At 33.9% G+C, this 25,670-nt stretch overlaps 1 protein-coding gene and 1 long non-coding RNA gene across 2 annotated transcripts; one reads left to right on the top strand and one right to left on the bottom strand.

Moving 5' to 3' along the window:
* The first annotated feature begins 1,692 nt into the window (after window positions 1–1,692).
* Window positions 1,693–4,155, top strand: LOC135150378 (uncharacterized). The gene has a single exon (XM_064086660.1). It carries the CDS (start codon window positions 1,693–1,695, stop codon window positions 4,153–4,155), a length of 2,463 nt encoding a protein of 820 aa, XP_063942730.1.
* Window positions 4,156–6,827: 2,672 nt separating this feature from the next.
* Window positions 6,828–10,750, bottom strand: LOC108225255 (uncharacterized). The gene is made up of 7 exons (XR_001807556.2): window positions 10,327–10,750; window positions 7,860–8,462; window positions 7,683–7,776; window positions 7,510–7,588; window positions 7,317–7,428; window positions 7,133–7,223; window positions 6,828–7,021 (listed from the first exon to the last, which is right to left on the bottom strand). It is a non-coding gene; the product is annotated as an uncharacterized LOC108225255 (long non-coding RNA).
* Window positions 10,751–25,670: the final 14,920 nt, after the last annotated feature.

Below are 25,670 nucleotides of genomic sequence, written 5' to 3'. Positions count from 1 at the left end.
TTCCGATAAAATTTGTACATGACTACAATAAGTCGATATTAACATCCGTACGGTTGGATCGTTGACAAATCCATTTCAGAAATTAATTAAGTCAACTGGGTAGTAGTACCCGTGTCAGGGACTACAGCTTTTACCGGATTTCTGTTAAAAAGACGAACAAGAAGAGTTGATTATTTTCCGATAAAATTTGTACATGACTACAATAAGTCGATATTAACATCCGTACGGTTGGATCGTTGACAAATCCATTTCAGAAATTAATTAAGTCAACTGGGTAGTAGTACCCGTGTCAGGGACTACAGCTTTTACCGGATTTCTGTTAAAAAGAAGAACAAGAAGAGTTGATTATTTTCCGATAAAATTTGTACATGACTACAATAAGTCGATATTAACATCCGTACGGTTGGATCGTTGACAAATCCATTTCAGAAATTAATTAAGTCAACTGGGTAGTAGTACCCGTGTCGGGGACTACAGCTTTTACCGGATTTCTGTTAAAAAGACGAACAAGAAGAGTTGATTATTTTCCGATAAAATTTGTACATGACTACAATAAGTCGATATTAACATCCGTACGGTTGGATCGTTGACAAATCCATTTCAGAAATTAATTAAGTCAACTGGGTAGTAGTACCCGTGTCGGGGACTACAGCTTTTACCGGATTTCTGTTAAAAAGAAGAACAAGAAGAGTTGATTATTTTCCGATAAAATTTGTACATGACTACAATAAGTCGATATTAACATCCGTACGGTTGGATCGTTGACAAATCCATTTCAGAAATTAATTAAGTCAACTGGGTAGTAGTACCCGTGTCAGGGACTACAGCTTTTACCGGATTTCTGTTAAAAAGACGAACAAGAAGTGTTGATTATTTTCCGATAAAATTTGTACATGACTACAATAAGTCGATATTAACATCGATAAAATTTGTAAATGACTATCCATAAGTCGATTTTTATTTGGATTTAATTGATTTTGACATTCTTGGACATAATTTAAGGATTATTTAAAATTTTAACAACCCAATCATTGAGCTTTGTTATGTCTGAATGAGAACATAATAATTGAAGTCAAAATTAGGTCATTCATTACTCCTCATCTTATCCCCTCCTGTACTCTCCATCGTGGCGGCTCCATCGCACCTCGACCTCCTCGAACCTCCATCGACCTCGACCTCAAGCTCCTTCGCACCTCCTCCATCGCACCTCGACCTCAAGCTCAACCTCCCCCATCGAACCTCGACCTCCATCGCAGAGACCTCCATTTTAGGTAAATCCGTAACCTAAATTATCTTTTTAGTGTTTTAGGGTTCCTCCATTGTTAATTGTTTAATTAGTTAGTCATAATCTTAATTAGTTAATTGTTTAATTAGTTAGTCATAATCTTAATTAGTTAATTGTTTAATTAGTTAGTCATAATCTTAATTAGTCACCTCTGCAATTAATTGTTTGAAGTGATGCACATTGGGAATTTGGGTTTGTGATAAGCTTAATTAGTTACTAATTGCTAATAGAATATGTAGTTGTTGCTGATTGTTTTGGTTTGGTAGTTAGTCATAAGCTTAATAGTTTTGGTTATTTGGGAATTTGGGTTTGTAATTGTTTTGGTAGTTAGTCATAAGCTTAATAGTATATGCTCTGTTTTTGACCATCATGTCACTTTCTTTTTGCAGCTTGTTTTATATCAAAATATGGATAGGTCATGGTTAAAAGCTGATAGAAGAACAAGAGAGTTTGAGAATGGAGTGGACGATTTACTTATGTTTGCCTTTGAGAATGGATATAACGAAGACAAAATAAGTTGTCCATGCTTAAAGTGCGCACATAGCAAATCTTGGAAAGCTCGGATTGTTAAAAACCATCTGTTTCAAAATGGTATTGATGAAACGTATACTCGCTGGATATGGCACGGGGAGCCAAATATTGTAGAAATTCCTGTATTGGATGAAAGTGACAACTCGGTATCTTCTAATTACCAATTCTGCACAAGAATGGGTGAAGCTGACGATGATGATGTTCTTTCTTCAGATTCTTCAGATTTCATCAACCATGTGAAAGGTGAGCATGAACCTCTTTATCCTGGTTGTGAGAATTACACTAAGATGAAAGCTTTGGTTAAGTTATTCAACTTGAAAGTGAAGCATGGTATGTCTGATTCATGTTTTTCTGATGTTCTATTATTGATTGGGTCTTTGCTACCAGAAGGCAACAATGTCCCTTCTTCTTTCAATGAAGCGAAGAAAACCTTATGTGCATTAGGAATGGGTTATGATAAGATACACGCATGCCCGAATAATTGTCTACTATATCGTGGGCCACAAGATGAAGATGAGACTACTTGTCGCATATGTAAGGCCTCTAGATGGAAACTGAATAAGAAAGGAGAAGAACAAGAAGGAGTCCCTGCTAAGGTCTTATGGTATTTCCCCTTGATACCAAGAATAAGAAATTTGTTCAATACACCAGCGATTGCGAAGGACATGACTTGGCATGAGACCGAACGACAACAAGATGGTAAAATGAGGCATCCAGCAGACTCGCAAACATGGAAGGATGTCGATCAAAAGTGGCCTGATTTTGCATCGGAGAGTAGAAACCTCCGGTTAGCTTTATCCGCCGACGGTTTCAATCCTTTTCGTGGAAACCGTACTGATCACTCAAGTTGGCCAGTTTTGCTATCGGTTTACAACCTTCCACCTTGGCTCTGTATGAAAAGAAGGTACATTATGCTTTGCTTGTTAATATCAGGACCGACCGAGGCTGGAAATGATATAGATGTGTTCCTTCAACCACTTATTGAAGATCTGCAGGAGTTGTGGCGCGGGAAACAAGTGTACGACGCATATAGACAAGAGTCTTTCGTACTTAGGGGCATATTATTATGGACAATAAGTGACTATCCGGCCTTGGGGAACTTGTCGGGACATGTAGTTAAAGGATATAATGCTTGTATTGTTTGTGTTGATAAAACAGAGGCTACTAGGCTGGTTCACTATCGGAAGACGGTAGTTATGAGGCATAGGAGGTGGTTGCCTCGTCATCATCCGTATAGAAAGCAAAAGGCAGCTTTTGATAATAGCGTTGAGACAGGTGCTGGTCCTATTCCATTAACTGGTGAGCAGGTTTTTGAAAGAGTACAACATCTAAGGGACCATGTCTTTGGTAAGACACAACGCCAACATAAACGGAAGAAAGGTGATGCTAGACCAGTTTGGAAGAAGTTATCTATCTTCTTTCAACTTGAGTATTGGAAATTTTTGCCAGTTAGGCATGTTCTCGATGTGATGCACATCGAGAAAAATATATGTGAGGCTTTACTTGGAACTTTGCTAAATATTCCCGGAAAGACAAAAGATAGGGAGTCAGTCCGTCTCGATATGGCAGAAATGGGAATAAGAATGGAGCTAAGGCCAAAAACTCCCGGAAAGAAAGAGAAGGTACCTTTGGCTGCATGGAACTTATCAAATGCTGAAAAGAAGGTAGTTTGCTCATCATTTCTTCAAATGAAGTTACCGGATGGATTTTGTTCAAATATCAAGAATCTTGTAAATATGGAAAAACTTCGGCTTGTTGGAATGAAATCTCATGATTGCCACACAATATTGCATCATTTGCTTCCAATTGCGATTCGGTCGGTACTGCACAAAAAAGTCAGGTGCACAATAATAAGGTTTTGCCTTTTCTTCAAGGCAATTTGCAGCAAAGTCATTGATGTAGATAAATTGGAAAATATGCAATCTCAGTTGGTGGAAACATTATGCCAGCTGGAAAAACACTTTCCCCCTTCGTTCTTCGATGTCATGATCCATCTCTCAATTCATCTTGTGAGAGAGGTTAAGCTTTGCGGGCCAATCTTTCTACGTTGGATGTATCCTTTTGAGAGATATATGAAGGCGTTTAAAGGATATGTTCGAAATGCTGCTTATCCCGAAGGTTGTATTGCCGGGGCATATGTTGCCGAAGAGGCCGTTCAACGTTTGGTCAATTTTGAAGAAGCTACCATAGGTTTGCCAAAAAATGATAGGCATGAGCAAAATGCAATAAGCAAACCTTTATCTGGTGCGACAATGATCAAGCCAAGCAAAGAGGAATTGCATCTAGCACACTTATGTGTTCTGCAAAATAGCAATCACATGAGGCAATATTTTGAGTAAGTTACTAACATATGTGTGTGTGTGTGTGTGCATTTTGTTATTTTCTCATTATCTGCAATTCGGTAAATATATTGAAGCAATTGATTTTACTTGTAGTGAACATATGGCATCTTTAATGCTAAGATACCAGCAGCATGAAAATGACGAGGTGTGGCTAAAAACCAAGCAGAATGAACAATTCCCCGAATGGTTCAGGAAAAAGGTAAGTTTTATTTATGTGTTTATTACCTTGTTACGTAGTCCTGATTAAAAACAATACAGACAAGTAATATAAGAAGTCGAAGACATCCAATAAAAAATTAAAAACACAGACCTAAAAAAATTGTTTAATTTTTTTTTATTGTACAGATTGAGACGGAATTGCTCCATGACCATAATAGCATATGTGATGATATAAGGTGGATGGCAGAAGGGCCTAACAAGAATGTTCCTACGTTTAGTGGTTATAAAATCAGCGGGGTTATTTATAGCACCAAGGAGCGTGATAATAATAGACAAGTACAGTGTAGTGGTGTTTGTGTTGTTGCAGATACATTAATGCTTTCCGAAAAATTTAAATCTGTTGAACATACTTCACATACCTATTATGGAGTTATAACAAGTATATGGGAGCTAGACTATAATAATTTTAGAGTCCCTATATTTCGTTGCAATTGGGTAGATATGAACAAAGGGGTTAAGGTTGATGAGTTGGGATATACATTGGTTAATTTAAATAAATTAGGATTTTCAAATGATCCTTTTGTTCTAGGGAAACATGTTAAGCAAGTTTGCTACATTGATGATACTCTTGAAAAATTTTGGTCTGTGGTGTTGAAAGTCCCGGAAAAGAACTTTTATGACCACTGTGATGATGAAAATGAAGGCTCTGTAGAAATAGAACTTGAGAATGAGCTGCAGTTGCCCGTGTTCCCGAATGTTGATGAACTGGACGATGAAAATACTAGCTATATGCGAGAGGAAGAAGAATGGATTCAACTTCCATAGTGGTAATATATATAATTATTTATAGATACTTGAGTCCATGTACCGCTCACTTTATTCTTTTTGTAGGTGAAGCTCCCATTATCCATGTGTACTGCTCGTGAACCCCTTGATGAGATTACTTTTGCCGTGATAAAATCATCATCTAGTTGACTGAGTTTTCAATTTGTGAATGCTGCTGGTTGATGCTCTTGTTATAATAGATGATGATTTTATCATAGCAAAAATAATCATTCGGCGGACATACAAGTATGGCTAGCTTCTACTGCAGAAACAGGGCTTGGAGATATGTTATCTACTGCAGAGGATAAATTATAAAATTTTCCACATCAAACTTGTGCAAATTAATGTTGATCACTTGTTTTTGTGTTTATGCAGAATTACCAGCATACGGCGGTTGTCAAGGCGTGCAAAATTATGGCTAAGCAGCATGCATGTTACCAAAGGCAGTAAACAAGGATTGTGTTTCCATTTTCATTGTAATATTCACTACTAAACAACTCTGTCTTGTATATATGGAACAATGTAATTTGAAATCTCTGTCTTGTTTAATTGAAAGTGTATGGTTTGCCAATTTTGAGGAATGGCTTACAATTTTGATTGAGGATCTCTAGTTTGTTGTTGGTTGGACCTTTGGCTGATTTATGGTATTATATCTGTTGGTTTGGGTTTATTCAGATTGGACATCTTATTGTTGGTTTGTGTACAGCAGGGTTGGGATATGTAATATGTGCAAGTCAAATTTTTTTTCCATCTTTGCTGTATAGACAACGGTTTCTTTTGCTAATCAGTAAACTGTTGTATGAACCTCTATTATCCCATAATGTTAATAACCATTGTCTATGAACTTTGCTTTCTACAATGGTATTTTAAATCCATTGTTTGATAGAGTCTAAGATATCAGTTTTAGTAAACCATTGTCTAAATTAGACAACGGACTTGTCAAAAACTGTTGTCTTAAGATGGAATGAATTTTTGTACATACAACATGCATGCAACATTATGTAAAAGGGTTACAAACAACAGCTCGTAAAATAACAGTTGTCTTAAGATAGAATGAATTTTTGGACATACAACATTGGTTCACGCTTGTTTAAAATAGTCATAAACAACAGTCCATGAAATCACAGTTGTCTAAATAAGTCAAATCGAAAAGTTTAGACAATAGTGTGCAAAAACCTCTATAAACGTTGTTGGATGGAAAGCAAGACAACTGTTTTTTCATAGCGAAGAAAACCCCGTGGTTTGATTTTTTGGGACAACGGGTATATTTTGAACCGTTGTCTCATGACAGTTGTGTGAATGAGATTTTGGTGTAGTGTAGATTGCCGACGCTATAAGTCAGTACAAAAGCGTCGGTCTTCTAAATTGCCGTCGCTATAGGTCAAGACCAACAGCGTCGGTCTTCTAAAACGCCGACGCTATTGTCTTGACAACAGCGTCGGTCTTTTAGAATGCCGACGCTTAAAGTGGTGCCATCTGCGTCAATTTTTTAGAATGCCGACGCCTTTGCTGTTGATATGGCAGCGGCTGTTTTTTCTTCTTAACCGACGCTTTTGGTATTTTTAATTTTTCTATTTTTAGATTTTTTTTATACCTACTAAACCCATCAATTATAAACCTGTTTCATCATAAATTCAATATTCAAAAACTAATAGCTCAAAATTATAAATACAATACACCCAAAATTTAATATAGCTCAAAAATTATATTATAATAAATTAAAAAGATTGTTTACATTAGAAAGAGTACAATATTAATTACAATCTCTCTAGAAATTAAGTCAGTTACATTAAACATCTTAGAGCATAAAAATCTCTCAACTAACTCCGCTTTCTTGAAGCTCCTTTTTCTGCACTCCCGTTTTTGCATTAATCGCCATCTGTCATGAATCAAAATAGTTTATGTAAGTACATAAAGCATATTGAAAATCACTCTTCGAGAAATCATGAATTGAGAATATGAATTATTTACATGTACTTCAACAAATTACCCGACTAGAGACATTCAAGAGTAAAAAACTGAGCCCAAATCTCTCGAATCTCATTGATTTCCTTTTTGCCATAACTCCTAGAACCAAGAACCTGCCAAGTATACCAAATATAAGAGATAACATATTTCAAAAATAAAACTCGAGCTTTAAACTTGTAAAATAGTGTTTGAGTTGTTTCTCTTACCACTTCCCACTTCCCAGTTCGTGTTAGAATTTTTCTGAGAAAGCATGACTATGTCATACATGTACCTCATGACAAAAAATCCACATTCTGTACCTCCTACCTGTTGAGGACACTATACATAGATAAACAAAATTTAGTAAGTAATAATTAAATAAATGAGGAAGAAAATAATTTAAACAAAAGAAAGTTATACCTGAACCTCAGTGTGATGCCATATAAATTCTTTTCTATTGTTCCTCAGTCCACTTTGAGACACGTATAATTTGAATGCCCTGTAAAATACATATATGTCATCAAATCACTTATAGAACTAGAATACATACATTACATTACAGAACATGAAACTTGAACTTATATATAACATACATTCGTGCAGGTATTCTTCCTTTCTTTTTTCAATGAATCAAACACGCAGATAGCACTTTCATTAAGACAAAAAAGGAGCAACATCCAGTGGTCACTACAATAATACAAACATATATAATTAGATAGGACTACATCATATAACAATACAATTCTAATTAAAAATGATTTTGTTCTTACTCTTGGATGTAAGGTGCTATGATATAACGTTTATCTTGGAAGCATTTCTGCTAGAAGTTTGAGCATTTCTGTGAAACTCTTGTCACTCCACCCATTTTTTACTTTGAGCTTACACAACTTTAAGGTTGTCGATAACCTGGTAAATTAATTATTGCACCCAGGATATAAAAGTTTTTTGGAATCGTCCACCAAATTTTCAAGAACTTCCGGCTGGTGCATTAGAATATCTTCAACATCATGGATCATCTCATCGACCCTGTCGTTTTCTGCATCATCTTCTTCTTTGGAAGGCATTTTATCTCCATTACTTTCATGATTTCCACTATATGTCTCGGTATTCTCAGAGTGTATTCCCTCCCCATGCCAAATCCACTTAGTATAATCAGCCATAAAACCACGCCGAAATAAACGTTCACGAACTGTATCCACATTAGGATATTTTTTCAAATTATAACAATCACGACATGGACATGTGATCCTCTCTTCTCCTTTCCTCTTCAAATATTCCACCGCACATGCAATGAACTCATTAATGCCAGTAACATATTCATGCGCAACCGGTGAAATTTTGTACATCCAGGTAAGACGATCCATTATCTATCTCTATAGAATGTGTAAAACAAAGGTCAGCAAGTATTAAATTAATGGTGGTGTTTATGAACAAAATAAGACATTACATAAAGTTTTTTAAAATATTTATTATTTTAAACTCCACAATTTAATTAATTAATTAATTAAGTACATATATAAGTTATAGATGACCATTATATGTACTACTGTATTTGTATATGTCGCACTACTGAACACATATGCTAGAGTATATAATACTAACAAAATAACTAGAGCTAGCAATATGGTCTAAATCCATGAAACAGAACCACATTTCTGGTTTTGGTTTATACCAAGATCATAGACTTTATTTTTGACCGGTTTGGTTTAGGATCACAGGTTTGCTCAAGTTATAGATATTTGACTGTGATAGCTATACTTGAAACCATAATAACTGACTTCGTGTTATAATACTCCAAACTGTAATGAAACACAGAAAAACACATAGATGGTGTGTTTCCATGTCCCTTCCCTGGTGCAACCCAGCTTACTCAGAAATAACATAGTAAAATCCTCAATCAAAAATACACATATACTTCCAAGCTATAAACTGAAAGTTAAAAGGAAAAATAGAGACAAGGTAAACTGCTTGAACTATTTCGGTGACTTGATGTCATAGTGTATTAGTCTAGTGGTTATATAATTAAACATTACTGAAAATTCTATTATTCATCAAAAATTTCTTTGGACGTGTACCTATTTTAAGCACCTATATATGTTAGATGTCCACAGCAATACCAAATGAAAAGTATTATAAAATGAAAAGAATTTATTTATCATAAATTATATTTAATTATATATATTTATTTGATTGTAAATTTATTAATTAAATTTACAATAGTGTTCGAGGCTTGTATCTTGATATTACAATAGTGCTTGTGCTGTTTTCACATGTGAGTCTAAAGCCAAACCAATTTTAATGCTGTAGTTTTCTCTTGCTTAAACATATTGATTAGTTTTAGATGTTTAAGCATTGTATGTATACAAAGTTTTTGACTAAGTTTTGTTTTGTTCAGTTATAATTAGAAGCCAAACAAGATGACAATGTCATAGTACAGAGAGACAAAAACACTTCTACTGCCAAAAATTAGAATTGAAAACTACACAACACCATAATCACTAAACTTATACTCAGAACATTTTAAAATAAAACCCAATATATACAAAATTATCGACTTTTAAAAATAACTGCAAAAATACCATTCATAATTTTTAAAATTTGTGCTCAGGAAAGAAAATAGAGAACATGAACAAAATCTAATTTTTTTTCCCTGATCAGAAAAAGTATTATCTTTAATGAATTCTGTTTTATTCTGATACTTTGTGCAAGTAACCTGTTAAGATGCTAATCTATTACGACGGTGCTCCACTCCCTGTCCCCCACAGAAGTGCTACAATAGTGTACGAGGTTTGTATCTTGATCAAGGAGCTGACTGTGCATCATTCTTCTTATTAAAACAGCACAAGATCGAAATCACCCAACTATTCTAAATTTGTTTTACTGTGTCTTGTGGTTTTGTACTGGTCTTTCAAGTCAATCTAGCCTTAATCCTAAATTACTCAAGCACATCCAAACGATTAGTTTCAAGTATTTTTACTTATTCCTTTCCATTCTCCCCAACCAAACACAATATTAGTCCTTTACAGGTGAATGCTTGCATATATACTAGGATATCTAACACTTTCCTTAACAAAATAATTAGAACAATATATGAAGAGATTTTGCTAAATAAACTATGGTGTTTTTGTCAGATTTTCAGCAGAGAACAAAAGAAACACAACAATCTCAGCCAAAGTTAAATAAATCGGGGAGGATAAAAAACCCAAATCTTAAACAAGAAGTTAAACGAGAAGAAACCTGGAATAACAAAGCTCTTAAACCTTGAACCCACCACTAGTAGCAGCCCAACGAGAAAACCCCTAAATTGAAAGCAGCCGAGAGATAAACCCCTGAATTGAAAGCAGCCGAGAGAGAAACCCTTAAATTGAAAGCAACCCAGCAAGAAAACCCAGCAGAATCGAGAGAATCACAGTTGCTGGTGAAGGTGAGAGAAACCCCTAAATTGCTGACGATATAGCGGGTTGTTGGTGACGATACAGTGGATTTAGCGATGAAGAATGGGTGAAATCAGCCCAGCAAGAAAACCCAAATAACAACCTGAGAAAACCCAGCAGCGAATTAACAATTGAACCCAGCGATGGAGATTTTTAGCGAGGGTCAGGATGCGGAGAGACAAGGGAGTATGTAGTCGCGCGAAATGTCGAAGTAGAGTTTAGAGTCAGGTTTAGTGAGCAGCGGGGGTTTAATTAATCTAGAATTTTGTTTTTTAAAAAATATAAACACTTCTTACGTTGGTTAAATGAACACCGACAGTATTGCCTCTTTTACAGCGTCGGTTAAAGCATGACCGACACAAAATGATAACAAGTAGCGTCGGTTAGAGAGGGAACCGACATTATAGAGTGATCAATAGCGTCGGCATTCCAACAGCCGACACCTTTGTATCGAATATAGTGATCAATAGCGTCGGCATTCAAATGACCGACACTATTGGTGTATAAACAGCGTCGGTTAAGTGACTAAACCGATGCTAAAAGTGGTGAAAAAATAGCAACAACGTCGGCATACCAAATAACCGACACTGATTGGTATCAAGCGTGTCGGTCCTCTACTTAACCGACACTAAAAGTGCGACTCCAAAAGTCACTTTTGTACTAGTGTATGTGCCTATGTGCACATGCTAAGCACTAAATTTTATATGTTTAGGGGATTTTCATTGGTGTAGTTGTTGTATATGCATGGGGTCCACCATTATTGTGATATAAGAGCTAATCAAAATGAGTCGAACTTATAATTTTTAGTGCTTAGCATGTGTTAATGGGCAGAGTTGACAATTCGTTCGGATCATGTACTCAAAGACCAAACACAAAACCGACCCGTTTAGCGTTCATGTATTTTCGTGTCGTGTACCTCCGTTTTCGTGTCGTTTGCGTGTCGTGTTTCGTGTAAAATAGAATTTAAATATAAATATAAATAAGTATATAAATTAATGAAAATATTATATTTCTCGGCAAAAATTTTACAAAATTATATGAAATATATATATTTAAACCATTTATGCTTACAATTTAATAAAAACTATGCATTATTTTAAAAGAAAATATACATATATTTATTATAAATATACATATTTATAATTAAATATTAGTATTTAATTGTAAAATTATATTTATTTCGTGTACATCGTGTCGTGTCGTGTACCCAAAGGATAAACACAAAACCAACACGACATCTAAGTTGTGTACTTCGTGTTCCATGTACTTTCCGTATCGTGTACTCAAAATGCAAACACAAACACTAAATTTTTGTGTCGTTTTCGTGTCGTATGAAAAATTGCCGAGTCTACCAATGGTACCCATGGGCACACTCTAGAAAAATTATTGTAATAAAATGTTTTTAGAAGCTAGGGTTTGTAAGTGTAAGTAGTAGTAAAACCGTTGTAATAAAAATGTTTTTAGAAGCTAGGGTTTGTAAGCGCAAGTAGTAGAAATTGTAGCCAACCAATAGGTTTGGATTTATAGCACCCTTAGATGTTTAATCAATAAAGATATATCTTGAAAAATATTGTGTGTCGGTTTATTATTTAATATATTCTCAGGAACCGTAACGATAAATATCCGGAACACAAAACCCAATACGAGTAGGACTGTAATTTATTTATCCGCAAGATTCGAAAGAATTTTAAATTGTAGTGAGTGTCGTATTCAACACTCTTGTACGATACTTCGGGACCTAATAATGCATGATGAATTGGCTGCACAAAACGTCACTGTCTAATTTTGAAGTTATCTAATTGACACTCTGGATTAAGGCAATAAAATATATATATCTATTATCTCATTTATTTATTTATTTTCATAATGTTTAATAATATACATATATGAAATTTTTTATCTTATTCAATCACATCTATCTCATTAACTCCATCATCCTCTAAATAATGGCCTGTTAATTTCGACTACCAATTTTTTTATGGCTTAATAAATTCAACCGCCTCGGAAAACGGTATGTTTATTTCGACCAAAATTCAAATTCAAAGGTTTAATAACTTCGACCGTTATCGGTCAAAAATATTATATATGGTGGGAAACTCATTTTTCAGTTTTTTTTAAGAACTTGAGCGGGAAGTTCATCTTTTCATTGAGAACAAATTTTGGGGTGAAATGGACGGTCGAAAATAGCGGTCGAATTTAAATACATTCGACTAGAAATTATTTTCGACTAGCTTAAATTCGACCGGTACTTTCCTAGTCGAAAATGACTATTTTCGACCGTATACGGTCGAAATAAGGCATTTTCGACCAGAATTGGACGGTCGAAAATGACTACTTTTCTTGTAGTGTAGGGATAACTTCACGAAAACTTCTATCATTTTCTTCTTTAGTGTAAGTTTAAAGGTTGGGCTACATTTTGATGCTTAAGTGAGAATTTTTAAGGCTATTTTTTGTGGTTAAGTCAATTTTCTTATTTTTGACTTTTTGGGAGTTCCATCTGTCCGATTATAATGAATTTTGGACAACATATTTCTTACTCCTCTAGTATCTAAATGTTTAAAGGTGGAGATAGAATTTGTAAGTCTAGATTGTCTAATTATAAAAGTTATGGCATAGATATTTGTATCACAGTGAGGGTTAAACTTTACGTGGTGAAATGACGTGTCTTTTTTTGCCCAAAATACATTTTTGGTTGATTCTTTAATTAAAGTCAAGGTTACTAAGATAAGTCAGCCGTAATTCTAGATATCATGGTTGTCATCCCACCTAAAAATGACTGAATGATGAAGAAGGTGGCTATAAAGCAATCGATGTCTTTATATATATAATGTGTATCTGAATACTACCTCTATCATTATCATTAGTGACTCTCTCTTTAAAAAGTGTTGTAACACATGAACTTTTGTTTGTATATATATTGAAGGTATTTTTGGATATAGTTGTGAATAATTAACATGATTTGTAGCCGATGAACTATTACATAAAATAAGTTAGTTCATTACCATAAGTTTGTGTATTGTGTATGAACTAGTGCCATTTTTTGTAATTATGAAACAAAATTTACGTATGAATATCACAATAGATGTTTTATTTTATACATGTATAGATTGAGCTCTGCACTAATCTAATTGACACTCTTGATAAAGACAATAAAATATGTTATTATTATTTTATTTCATTTATTTATATTCATATTATTGAATAATATTCATATATGGGATTTTTATTTTATTCAATCAGATTTATCTCCCTTATCTCCTTCATCCTCTATGAATAACTTTGCAATACTTCTTTGGTTTGCTTGCTTACTATGAGTTTAAAGGTTGGTTAAAATTGATACTGAAGTGAAAATTTTGAAAATAAAAATTGATCTAGTCTAATCTTATTTAATATATAATATTAAATAGACAAATATTTGTATTTCACCGTAACATCACATAATGCAAGGTTTAGAGTGTTATTTTTTATTTAGATCGACTTTTGAAAAATATATAGTATCTTCATAAAGCTAATATCGTGATGATTATATTTTAAATACTTTCTATTATAACCGGATAATATAAATATTCAAAAAACAAAAAAAAATTTATCTAATATAAATCACCTAATAAATGATACATGAAATGGTATAGAGTAAGCCCATGCACAATTTTAAGAGCTTGGGTTGAGCTTGGGCAACCCATTAAGGCCTGTTTTTGTTTTGGACCATAACATTAATATCTTATATATAATTTTAGGCTACCCACTAAGGCTTCATAACCCTAGTTTCTTATATAAATCCCTAGTTGTTTGAGAGTTAGCCGCAGAGTTAGCGGCACACCCACCCCTGTATTTTATAAGTCTAGTTCTCTCATCCTATATTCATTAGAGTGTATAATATCATCAGTATATTTTTTCATCACCTCTTTGATGACAAATTACAATTGTAGTCACAAATTTTTTAATAAGATGTTCTCCAGTGATATGATTTCTCATCAGTTGTGAGTATTTCACTTGTTCATTAAATGATCTTTGATCTTTCATGTTCATTAGATGATCTTTCATGTACATGGTACAGATCTCATATATTTGTTAAGATAATCTCTATAGACATAATTCAATCTCATCCTTCTACTATTGGGGATATAAATTAATATATTTGCACTTTATTTTCCTAATTTTTTTGTGGAATTGAATACCCTTTTAACAATTATTATTATGATGCTAATAAGTAAGATTTTGCTTTCAGGTTTTGGTTACACAAGTATGGATCTTGGTGCCCATGAGTTGTTTATGGATCTAAATCTCAAGCAATGAAGAAGAAGATGCTGCAAGTTTACATCTTCTCTAAGTGAAAATTTTACATCGTTAAGAATATTTAATGCTTTTTTTCTGTGCATGATATTTAATTATTTTAATATGATTTATTTATTTAAAAGTAATACAAATAGTAATTTGAAATCAAAAATATATTTTTATTAATTAAGATTCTCAAAATATAGTTGGTACAAGTTAGTATATTTTTAAGAAACCTAAGTGTTAGTTATTAATTTGTTGGTTTTCTTTACTACAATAAATGAATAAAAAAAATTTTGAAGTTTGTAATTGTGTTTTAAAATGAATAACGTTGTAATAATCATTGAAGTTTGCAATATTTCTATAAAATTAAGTTTTTAATATATATAATTTTCTCTAACAGTATAATATATCTTTGATTTGCTTTTAAGAAATCAAACAAATTGCCTCCCATTTTACATCTCAATCCTTTTGTTTGGTGCATGGTATTAAACAAAAGGTGTCGTTGATTGCTATAAAGCTATTATGCTTGGTTGATTATGCTATCAATATTTATTACTAACTATATTGATAAATGCATTCTTGAAATAGACTCCTATTCTAGCAAAATGATCATATAGGCATGTTCTAAATATGAATTATATTTACCTTTTCTACTTTATTTAAAGAAAATTCATTGACATAAAATCAATACCCACATATAATCTAAAACATTTTCTCATAATTTATAGACTTATTGATGACTTAGCATCCATTATTACAAACAATTTAACCTCAATGAGAAATTAATTTTATAATATGATAGATGGCATAATCAATCCCCATTTTTATAGCAACTAAACACATCTCCAGGATCTAAATGTTATATTTAATACCATGACGTTATTAATGCATATATTGACCACCAAACACAATGATGAGAAGATTTAAAATGCCATGATTTTGCATAATATGTTTGATTTGTTAAAAAATCTAATGATATATATTGTTGTGATAATGATAATATTGCATGTATTGTTGAGTGAAACAAAAAGAAGAGAAAAAAGGCTGTAGATTCTTGTTATTGCATGTACCAAACAAATGATTGTATCTTCATTCTAGTGCCCTTGTTTTTTTATTTATAAATCTTTATAGAATCAAGTGATTTTAAACTTCTATATTTGAGTAAAAGCCGACCACCTTTTCAACAAAAAGAACTTATAATGCTCCCCGGTCAAATCATCAATTGCTTTTATAACTTGGTGTAAATTAGACTCCATTAGTTCAAAAACTACATATATGTCTTTAAATTCTCTTTTAGAAGGCGGCAATAAGATGTGTTTGATTTCCACTATGTCTGGATGACGTAGGATTCGACTTATTACTACGATATATGTTTGATCCAACATATTGGAAATCCAATACAGCAAAAGTTGGATCAAACATATATGGTAGTAATAAGTAGACTCCTACGTGATGAGAATAACATGTATATATGCTTTTGTATGTGAATTTTGGAGAGAAAAATGGAGAGAAAATGCTGTACTTCTCATTCTCTTATCACTAACGATTACATGCAAATATAAAGAAATTATTCACCTAACGTGGTGCCATAAAACTAGGAACTAAACAACTACTTCCTACACTACTGCAAACACTACCCTTATTTCACCACTATTTCCTAAAAACTCTCCTTGCCTATGTGACCCAGTAATGCACTGGTGTCAATACAAATTCAAACTAAATAAATAAATAAATAAATAACATATGGATATAGAATTAAACTCCAACAATCTCCCCCTTAATTCTATATTATCTATCAATTCTTAAGCTACCCGTATGGCATGCCTTGAACTGAAACAGCTTCTTCATGCCCGTATGGCAAATACATTGATCCAGCCCGTGTGGCCTTTCTGTGCCCATATGGCACCACTGATCACAGCTCCTTTTGGCTTCCTTGTTTGCCCCTCTGGCAATTTATTTCCTGCCCATATGGCATCCATTTCACAGCCCTTATGGCTATTATTCACAAGCCCGAATGACTATTCTTCTGAGTCCATATGACTCAACTTAACCCGTCTGGTTGGCCCGTCTGGCCTTTTGTTTGGCTGGCCCGTCTGGCCTTTTGTTTTGCCCGTCTGGCATCCTGTTCATCAGCTTGTTAACACCTACATGCATGCACACAGTCCACACAAAGTCGTTAGTTCCGACCATCCAAACCTCCTCCTGTTTCCCGACCTTCACACACTGCATATTGACACTCCCTCCACTTCTTTTAATACAGCCCAAAAATAACCAGGTAAACATCGCTATTTCTGCCTCCAAGATTCTACCACATTCCATTGCTACAACGTGAGTGTTAAATATGGTGAATGGGCCTCGAGTGAATGGGCCTCTGCACCTTCAAACCCCTGTAAATGACAAACGATGCTTCTTGTCTGCTCCTCTGTTGATGCTTTTCTTCGGACTTCTTCATGGCCTTCAGCTTCATCCTAGCATGGAGCTTCTTCTCGAAATGAATCGTTATCCCTTTAAGGAACCGTAGGGAAGGCTGTTAAGCCTTTATACTCCCCCAAGCTCTGATACCAAGTGATGAGAATAAAATGTATATATGCTTTTGTATGTGAATTCTGGAGAGAAAAATGGAGATAAAATGCAGTACTTCTCATTCTCTTATCACTAACGATTACATGCAAATATAAAGAAATTATTCACCCAATATGGTGCCATAAAACTAGGAACTAAACAACTACTTCCAACACTACTGCAAACACTACCCTTATTTCACCACTATTTCCTAAAAACTCTCCTTGCCTACGTGACCCAGTAATGCACTGGTGTCAATACAAATTCAAACTAAATAAATAAATAAATAACATATGGATATAGAATTAAACTCCAACAATACGTCATCCAGACATAGTGGAAATCAAACACATCTTATTGCCCCCTTCTAAAAGAGAATTTAAAGACATATATGTAGTTTTCGAACTAATGGAGTCTGATTTACACCAAGTTATAAAGGCAAATGATGATTTGATCCAGAAGCATTATAAGTTCTTCCTATTAGTGATCGAAAATAATTGATTTTCTACTATATATAGAGCTCTTCTCATCTTGTATTTTTATTGACACATTATCTTGACAGATTACAATGCTTTATATATAGCTTTACAGAATTTTCTAGAAATTATTTGATAGAAGATTCAACGAACCTTTAGATAATTCTAAATGCTAAGATTACAAGATTCATGAACTTAAATTAATTATAATCTTACTACATATACATGAATGTAAAACTGCATTAGTTTCCACAGTTGGGAATTGGTGATCAGCTTTTACTCAAATATAGAAGCTCAAAAACACTTGATGAATGATTTTGATACACTGAATAAAGATTTATAAATAAAAAAAGCTTTCTATCTCATTAAAATAAAGATAGAGTCATTTGTTTGGTATTGCTTTTACGTCCTGGAATTTTCTTTTAAATAAAGTAGAAAAGTTGAATTTAATTTTTAGACATGCCTACATGGTCATTAAGATTTTATATTGAGAGTGCATTTACCAATATAGTTAGAAATAACTATTATATTTTAGAAGTATGTTTCAGTATATAGTGAAATCAACAATGTGTGTAGATTGTTGTGGGCGGATTGTAGTGGGCGCTGTAGCTACCCGTGCCTTCAAATGAACTAACGGTCTATATATTAAAATAGGAAAGCCAATTGTAATACAACCTATCCTCTTATTAAATAATTAACGCTATATTTAAAAGAGTTCTATTTTATGTTATATGTTGTGTTTATCTTTGCATAAGGTGGATTTTCTTTGGTCATCTATATTATTTTATTGACATTGAAAATTGATAGTTTACCTTCAAATAATTATTTGGCTTTTTAGGACATAAGCTGAACATCCTCATTTCCTTCCAAATTATCCTGACACAGTGTACGTATAGGTGAACAATGGTCATGCTAATTGTGATTTGATCATACCATGAGTTACACATGTTGTACATACTTCTCAAAAGAGATTGTATATGATTATAGAAATAAATTTATTTCTAATCTACATATGCATATGAAAGTCTTCATGATTTTCTTTCAAATCTACATACAAATGGAAATACCGGGAGTCGACTTAATTAGGCATCTATACATCTTTCCATCATATATAGGTGGTGTTTGTTTACCGCTTTATAAGTTAGAAGCACATATTGGTACAGTTTATAAGAAGTTATTTATGCATATTTTAACATTTTCTTCTTTTTAGCTTCCACCATTTCTTTTTCTCTCATTCATACCATAAAGACCATAGCCCAAGTGCAAGGAAGGTTTTCACAACATACTCATCTCATATAATTTTTGAGTGTAGCACCAATGTATCCAAAAAGCATGATGATAGTTTCTTCGTTACAGAAAAAACTCCTATATGAATATTTTTCATCAATATGAACACAAGGAATTCAAATAAAATGATAATTACATGTTATATTGGGTTGACAAACGGTGTCAATTAGATAACTCAGGATTAAAATCCATAATATAAGAAAAACATCATATTGTGCAAAAAAAATTGTATTTTCACATTATAGTTAATTATTAAACTAAAACTTTTGGGCTCCTGCACTTAATATTAAGCTAATATTATAGACTTTTTAATAGTTGTTTTAATGTAATGATTTTTTGACCCTGTAATGTTTACATAATTTGTGTACGTATCATTCCCAATACATATATGGGATGGAGTATTTTATTTTGAATACAGAAAACCACAAGCTTTTGATATTGACTTTGTCCGACTAGTATTTAAACTCTCCATTGCATTATTCTTATTGTTTATTTAATTATTGATATTAAAATAGTTCCGATATTTATATAAGTACATGGAAGGAGTACTGCATACATGTAGGTACATAGTAATGAACAACATTATAATACATAGTAGTTTTATGGCAAAAATCGCCTTTATCACCAACAACTATATTAAAAAACACCTCCAATATAAAATACTCCAAGAAATTGTGTGTTACCACACTATTTATACTCAAAGAAATTTGTGTGGAGAAGCCCTAGCGCTTCAGTTGTTAGAAAGAATGCCTGCATTTGAACCAAAACATAGGTAAAAAATATAACTTATTGTTGGAATCTGTCAATTTACGAGTGTTTTGTTGATGCATGTGGTGTTTTGATCTGTGTAGGCTCTTTCAGATCCATATTTCAATAACTTAGCTAATGAAGAGAGAGAACCTTCTGCACAGCCAGTTTCAAAGTTGGAATTTGAATTTGAAAGCAGGAAGATAGCAAAGATTAGACTCAGAATTTGGACGGAGAGGCACCAATGTTGATAATTATATTTGCAGATGGTCAACATGTTAATTATATATATCTTTTCTTTTGATCATTCATTGATCAAAGGCTACCTTTAAGATATATATTTTTGATCACATAGCACAAGCCTTTGGCTTCTTGTGTTAGATATATATGTTTGGCTAGTTAGTTTTGATGAAAATTCCAACATATATCTATGTATGCTCTTATAAGTGAAGTACTTCTAACTTCACCTCTTTCCATATTTACCTCAAATTTTGTTCACCGTTTTTGGATTTGTGTCGGAAAACATTGGTTGTACGTGCTAGTAGGAATGTACGTGCTAGTAGGAAAGTATAAGAGCAAGGCCAGGTCCAGCTTTTTCGGTCCGACCAATGTGCCAAATAAGAAAAATTTTCTAGTATCCTCATTATAGCTAGGGTTCAAGTGCTGCAAACTTTTCTAATGTATGCTGCTAAATTGTTTGACCTAGATATCACCTTAATGAAGTCTCCTCCCAAGGTCACGATAATATGTGATGATATGAGGTACCATTAAGTAGCAAAAGTTTCAGAAATAAATTACTAGGAGATCTGTTCTTCGTACATTAAGGTTAAGAGGAGTTGTTATTCTTGTGTATTTTTTTTAAAATAGCTTCGACAAAATGTTATTATGAAATTGTATTCTTTTCTGACAAATACATTTTTTTCAATATTATAAATATTCATATCCAAATCTATAACCATACTTGCTCAGCTTTCGAGCTCATCTTAATTGCTAATTGTTTAATCATGTTACAGCTAAACACGGTACTGGGAGACGTCCTGTTATGAAGGATGGATCGAAAAGATGGGCTCACGGGCTCAGGGGAAGACATCATGTTCTGAGAAATGGAAAGAAAAGATGGGCTAAGTTTATAGTTCTTCTTAGAATTCTAAAGGCTCTCCATAAAATTTGGTTGATTCTTAAATTAAAATCATGGTTACTAAGATATGTCATCCCCCTCCAAATACTAGGCCAGCCTTTCAACCTCCCAACTCTCCACCTAATATATCATTTTCTAAATCTCAGATAACTAGCTACAATATGCTTCCACTACCTGTTATGTATATCACAATAGATGTTTTCTTTTACTTGTATAGATTGAATTTTGTAGCTATCTAATTGACACTCTTGGTTAAGACAATAAAACATGTAATTATTATTTTATTTCTTTTATATATATATATATATATATATATATGAGATTTATATGTTATTCAATCATATTTATCTTATTATTTCCATCATTCTCTCGGAATGTTTTCACAAATACTTCTCTCATTTTCTTGCTTAATGTGGTTGGGCTACATTTTCATGTTGAAGTGAAAAATTTAAAGGATTTTTTGGGTTGAGTCAATGATAGAGTATATATTTATATATATTTTAGATGATAATTATTCTCATATTAGTTATATTTTGCATTTAATTGGACATATATTAATTATATTTTAATATCTTATTGTAGGGAGCAAGGAATTCTAAATTGGAAAGGATTTGGACAAATTAGAAGAAAATTCGGGGCTACCCGCATTCGGAGTATTGTTTGGGCCATATCTTGAGTTCTAGAAGTCGGATTTGGGCGAGTAAACAGCCCACGCGAAGATAATTTAATTTTCTATCATTCTAGATAGATCCAGATATCAAAAGCCCGCTGAAATAGCCCAGGAATAGGGGAGAAAGTCAACTGCAAATTTTGACCTTTTGGAAACCCATTCAGTTTCGGAATTGCCTTGTATATTCCTATTAGAATAAAAAGACTTTTGTATTAGGTATTATTAGACAGAGAATTGCATACGTGCTATTGAGGAAAGACACGGATAAGAAGAGAAAGGATCGACACTTTGTATCGTATTCTATTCTTTTTATGATTCTTACGTGTTTTACTATGACTATGATTGGCTAAACCTCTATTGTTGAAAGGCTGTTTTGAAGCCCTAAACTTTATGAAAATGATATTTTGATTTTCCGAGATATGTTTTTGATTGCGCTTATATATACGTCAATGCTTATAGATATTCTTGAATTAACTGTGATATGTGGACATCCGATTCAGTTATGTGATTGATATATCTGTAAAGTCAATTAATCTTTCTATGTGGTGCATGGATTAATTGTATCAATGTGTAATCTGTTTTAGCCTTTCTATGTGGTCCATGGGGTTATGCGGATAGCTGAGCTTGTTTCTATGTGGGCCATGGCAAGTTCTCTATAAGTGTCTTTCTGAACATATTATAAGAGTTTCAGAGTATGTCATGGGTTTAGTGGTGGATTAACATGCTTTCCAACATGCTTCTTTAATTGTTAAAAACACACTTGCTTTAGTTTAATAATTAGTTTAATTAATAGATAAAACAAAACCCAATTGTTATCTCTTTGCAAAATTTAAGTTGAGTGAACCCTTGATTCCTGGAGAAGAACGATACTCTTACTTTCACTGCATTATATACGACATAAAAGGGTTTAAATTGATTCACATCAATTTTTGGCGCCGCGCCGCTGGGGATTGAATTTCACTTTACTTTTGTTTTGTGTTAATTCTTGTTGTCGTGGTTTAAACGGTTTGTGTTTTGAGGTACATGGTCAAAACCCGTACATCTGAAGACCCTCTTGAACCGTTTGAAGACAATCCTGAGAAGCTCTTTCGTAAGAAGAGTGAGACCAAAAAAGATCAATTAGACAAGAAAAGTGAAGGGAAGCTCATTGTAGTCGATATGGCTATGGTACCCACACTTTGTGGTGATGTTGCTATCTCGGTTGCTAATATTGGCCATTCATGTATGGTCTATCCCAATCCTGCTCTGGGAAAAAGCAACAGTTTTGAAATCAAGCAGAATTTGCTCATGAGACTACCAGTCTTCCATGACCTTCCAACTGAAGAACCTAATCAACATCTCTCTAGGTTCATGACTATTGTGGAAAGCATGGGACCTGACATGGAAGACCCTCAAATTCTGAAGATGAAGGCTTTTCCATTCTCTCTTGACGGATCAGCTCTTGACTAGCTAGAAGAATTGCCAGTTGGTTATATTACTTCTTGGGAGAAATTGGCCCAGGAATTCTTGTAGAAATTCTATCCGGCAACTCGAGTCATGCACATGAGAAGCCAAATAGCTGGAATTCATCAAAATGCCACTGAAACTTATGCTGAATATTATGCAAGATTCCAAAAGCTGTAAAAGTGATGCCCACAACATGGATTTTCCAAGGGAAGTCTTCTTCGTTTTTTCTATCAAGGTCTTCATGAAGGTGAAAAGAAACTCTTAAATTCAGCTGCTAGTGGTGCTTATGTAGATTTATCTCATGATGCTGCGGAGAAACTAATTGCTAAGGGAGCTGCTAATGAACTTCAATATGGTAATCGTGCAAGTTCTAGCACAACTCAGGGAGCTCAATCTGATCAAAGGCTCTCAAATATTGAGCAAAGTATCGAAAAACTGAATGCATTATTATTGAGCGCTAAAACACCGAAAGCTCAAGTCTGTGGTATTTGCTCAACTCAGGGACATTTTACTGATGCATGTCCTACATTGGTTGAACCTACTTTATAAGATGTTAATGCTCTTGGCTTTGGAAATCAAGGAGCAAATCAGTTTTCGAATACTTACAATTCAAGATGGAAGGATCATCCCAATTTGAGGTACAGGAACACTAACAATGCTTTAAATGGGTTTCAGTTTCAAAACAATTCTACACCATCTGGTTTTCTACAAAAGGGGCAAGTCTCTCAAAGCACGAACAATGATAATACTATTGAGAAATTATTGTCCAAGTTGGTTGATGGGCAACTTAGGGATGTGATAAAGAAAATTAATCAAGAACATGAGCCTGGACGGTTGCCTGGAACTACACAACCAAATCTGAAATTCGAGCATGCTAACATCATTACTTGATTTGGGTGCGTCAAGTATTGTTATGCCATCTAGCTTGTATGAGAAATAATGTATTAAAACTGAACTTAAAACAGATGGTGTTACAATTTTATTAGCTGACAAATCTCACGTTTACCCGAAAGGTGTTTTGGAGGATATTCTTGTGCAGGTTGGCAGGTTTCAATATCCGGCTGATTTTTATATCTTAGACATGGGAGATGCGAATAATGCACAACTTATTCTTGGTAGACCATTCATGTGTACTGCTCAAACAAGAATTGACGTTGCAAGGAGAGAGCTCCGTATGGACTTTGATAATGAAACCATTAAGTTCAACATGTTTGAGATGATGCGATATCCCGTGGATACTGAGACATGCTTTACAATGAGTACAACTGGTAGCATTGCTCAAAAGTACTTCGAGCTGATGAAGGATGATGTATAAGAAACAGTGATTTCTCAAGGCATCGGTGTTAATCAGGAAGGAAATTTTTCAAGCTTTTGAAGAGATTTCTATCACTCATATAGATGAAATTCTAGAGCAAAGCAACACCTTGCAAGGAGCAGAGATTACAGGAGAACGGAAGTTTGTACTCCCTAAAACTTCTAGTGAAAAGCAGTTGCCTTCAGTTGTTCAAGCACCATAATTGGATCTTAAGCCATTGCCTTCCCATCTCTAGTATGTTTTTCTTGGAAAAGACGAGACACTACCGATCATAATCTCATCAAAGCTCACATCTGTGCAAGAAGAAAAAGTGGTGGAGTTGGTCCGCAATCACATCAAAGCTATTGGTTGGAGTTTGGCGGGTATTAGGGGAATCAGCCCCACACTATGTGTTCATAGAATTCAATTGGAAGAAGGTGCCAAACCTGTTAGAGTTCCTCAACGGCGACTCAATCCTCCTATGATGGAGGTTGTGAAGAAGGAAGTCATCAAGCTACTAGACGATGGGATCATCTATCCAATTTCTGACTCTAAGTGGGTTTCTGCTGTTCATGTTGTTCCTAAAAAGTCTTGTACTACAGTGGTACCAAATGAGGAGAATGAGTTGCTGACTCAACGTACAATGACTGATCATCATGTTTGTATTGATTACAAGCCTCTCAACAATGCTACAAGGAAAGATCATTTTCCCTTTCCGTTCATTGATCAAATGTTGGAAAGGTTAGCCGGTCATGAGTACTATTGTTTCTTAAATGGGTACTCTAGATATAATCAGATTGCTATAGCTCTAGAAGATCAAGAGAAAACAACATTTACATGTCCCTTTGGTACCTTTGCTTTTCGACTCTTGTCTTTTGGTCAGTGTAATGCCCTTGGAACGTTTCAAAGATGCATGATGAGCATATTCTCTGATTATGTGGGAAAAATTATTGAGGTTTTCATGGATGATTTCAGTGTCTTTGGAGATAGTTTTGATGATTACTTGAAGAATTTGGGGGTTGGTTTGAAAAGATGTGAAGAAACAAATTTAGTGCTCAACTGGGAAAAATGTCACTTCATGGTAACCCATGGGATTGTTCTTGGATATGTGATTTCTTCAAAAGGTATTGAGGTCGATAAATCTAAAATTGAATTTATACGGTACTTGCCTACTCCGTCAAGTGTAAAGGAGATTCGGTCTTTTTTTGTCCATGCTGGTTTTTACAGAAGATTTATTCAGGACTTCTCT

Source organism: Daucus carota, chromosome 2 (genome assembly GCF_001625215.2).
Source record: "Daucus carota subsp. sativus chromosome 2, DH1 v3.0, whole genome shotgun sequence".
NCBI classification, from domain to species: domain Eukaryota; kingdom Viridiplantae; phylum Streptophyta; class Magnoliopsida; order Apiales; family Apiaceae; genus Daucus; species Daucus carota.
The sequence above is the reverse complement of the archived record's forward strand: the minus strand, read 5'-3'. Positions and strand labels throughout refer to the sequence as shown.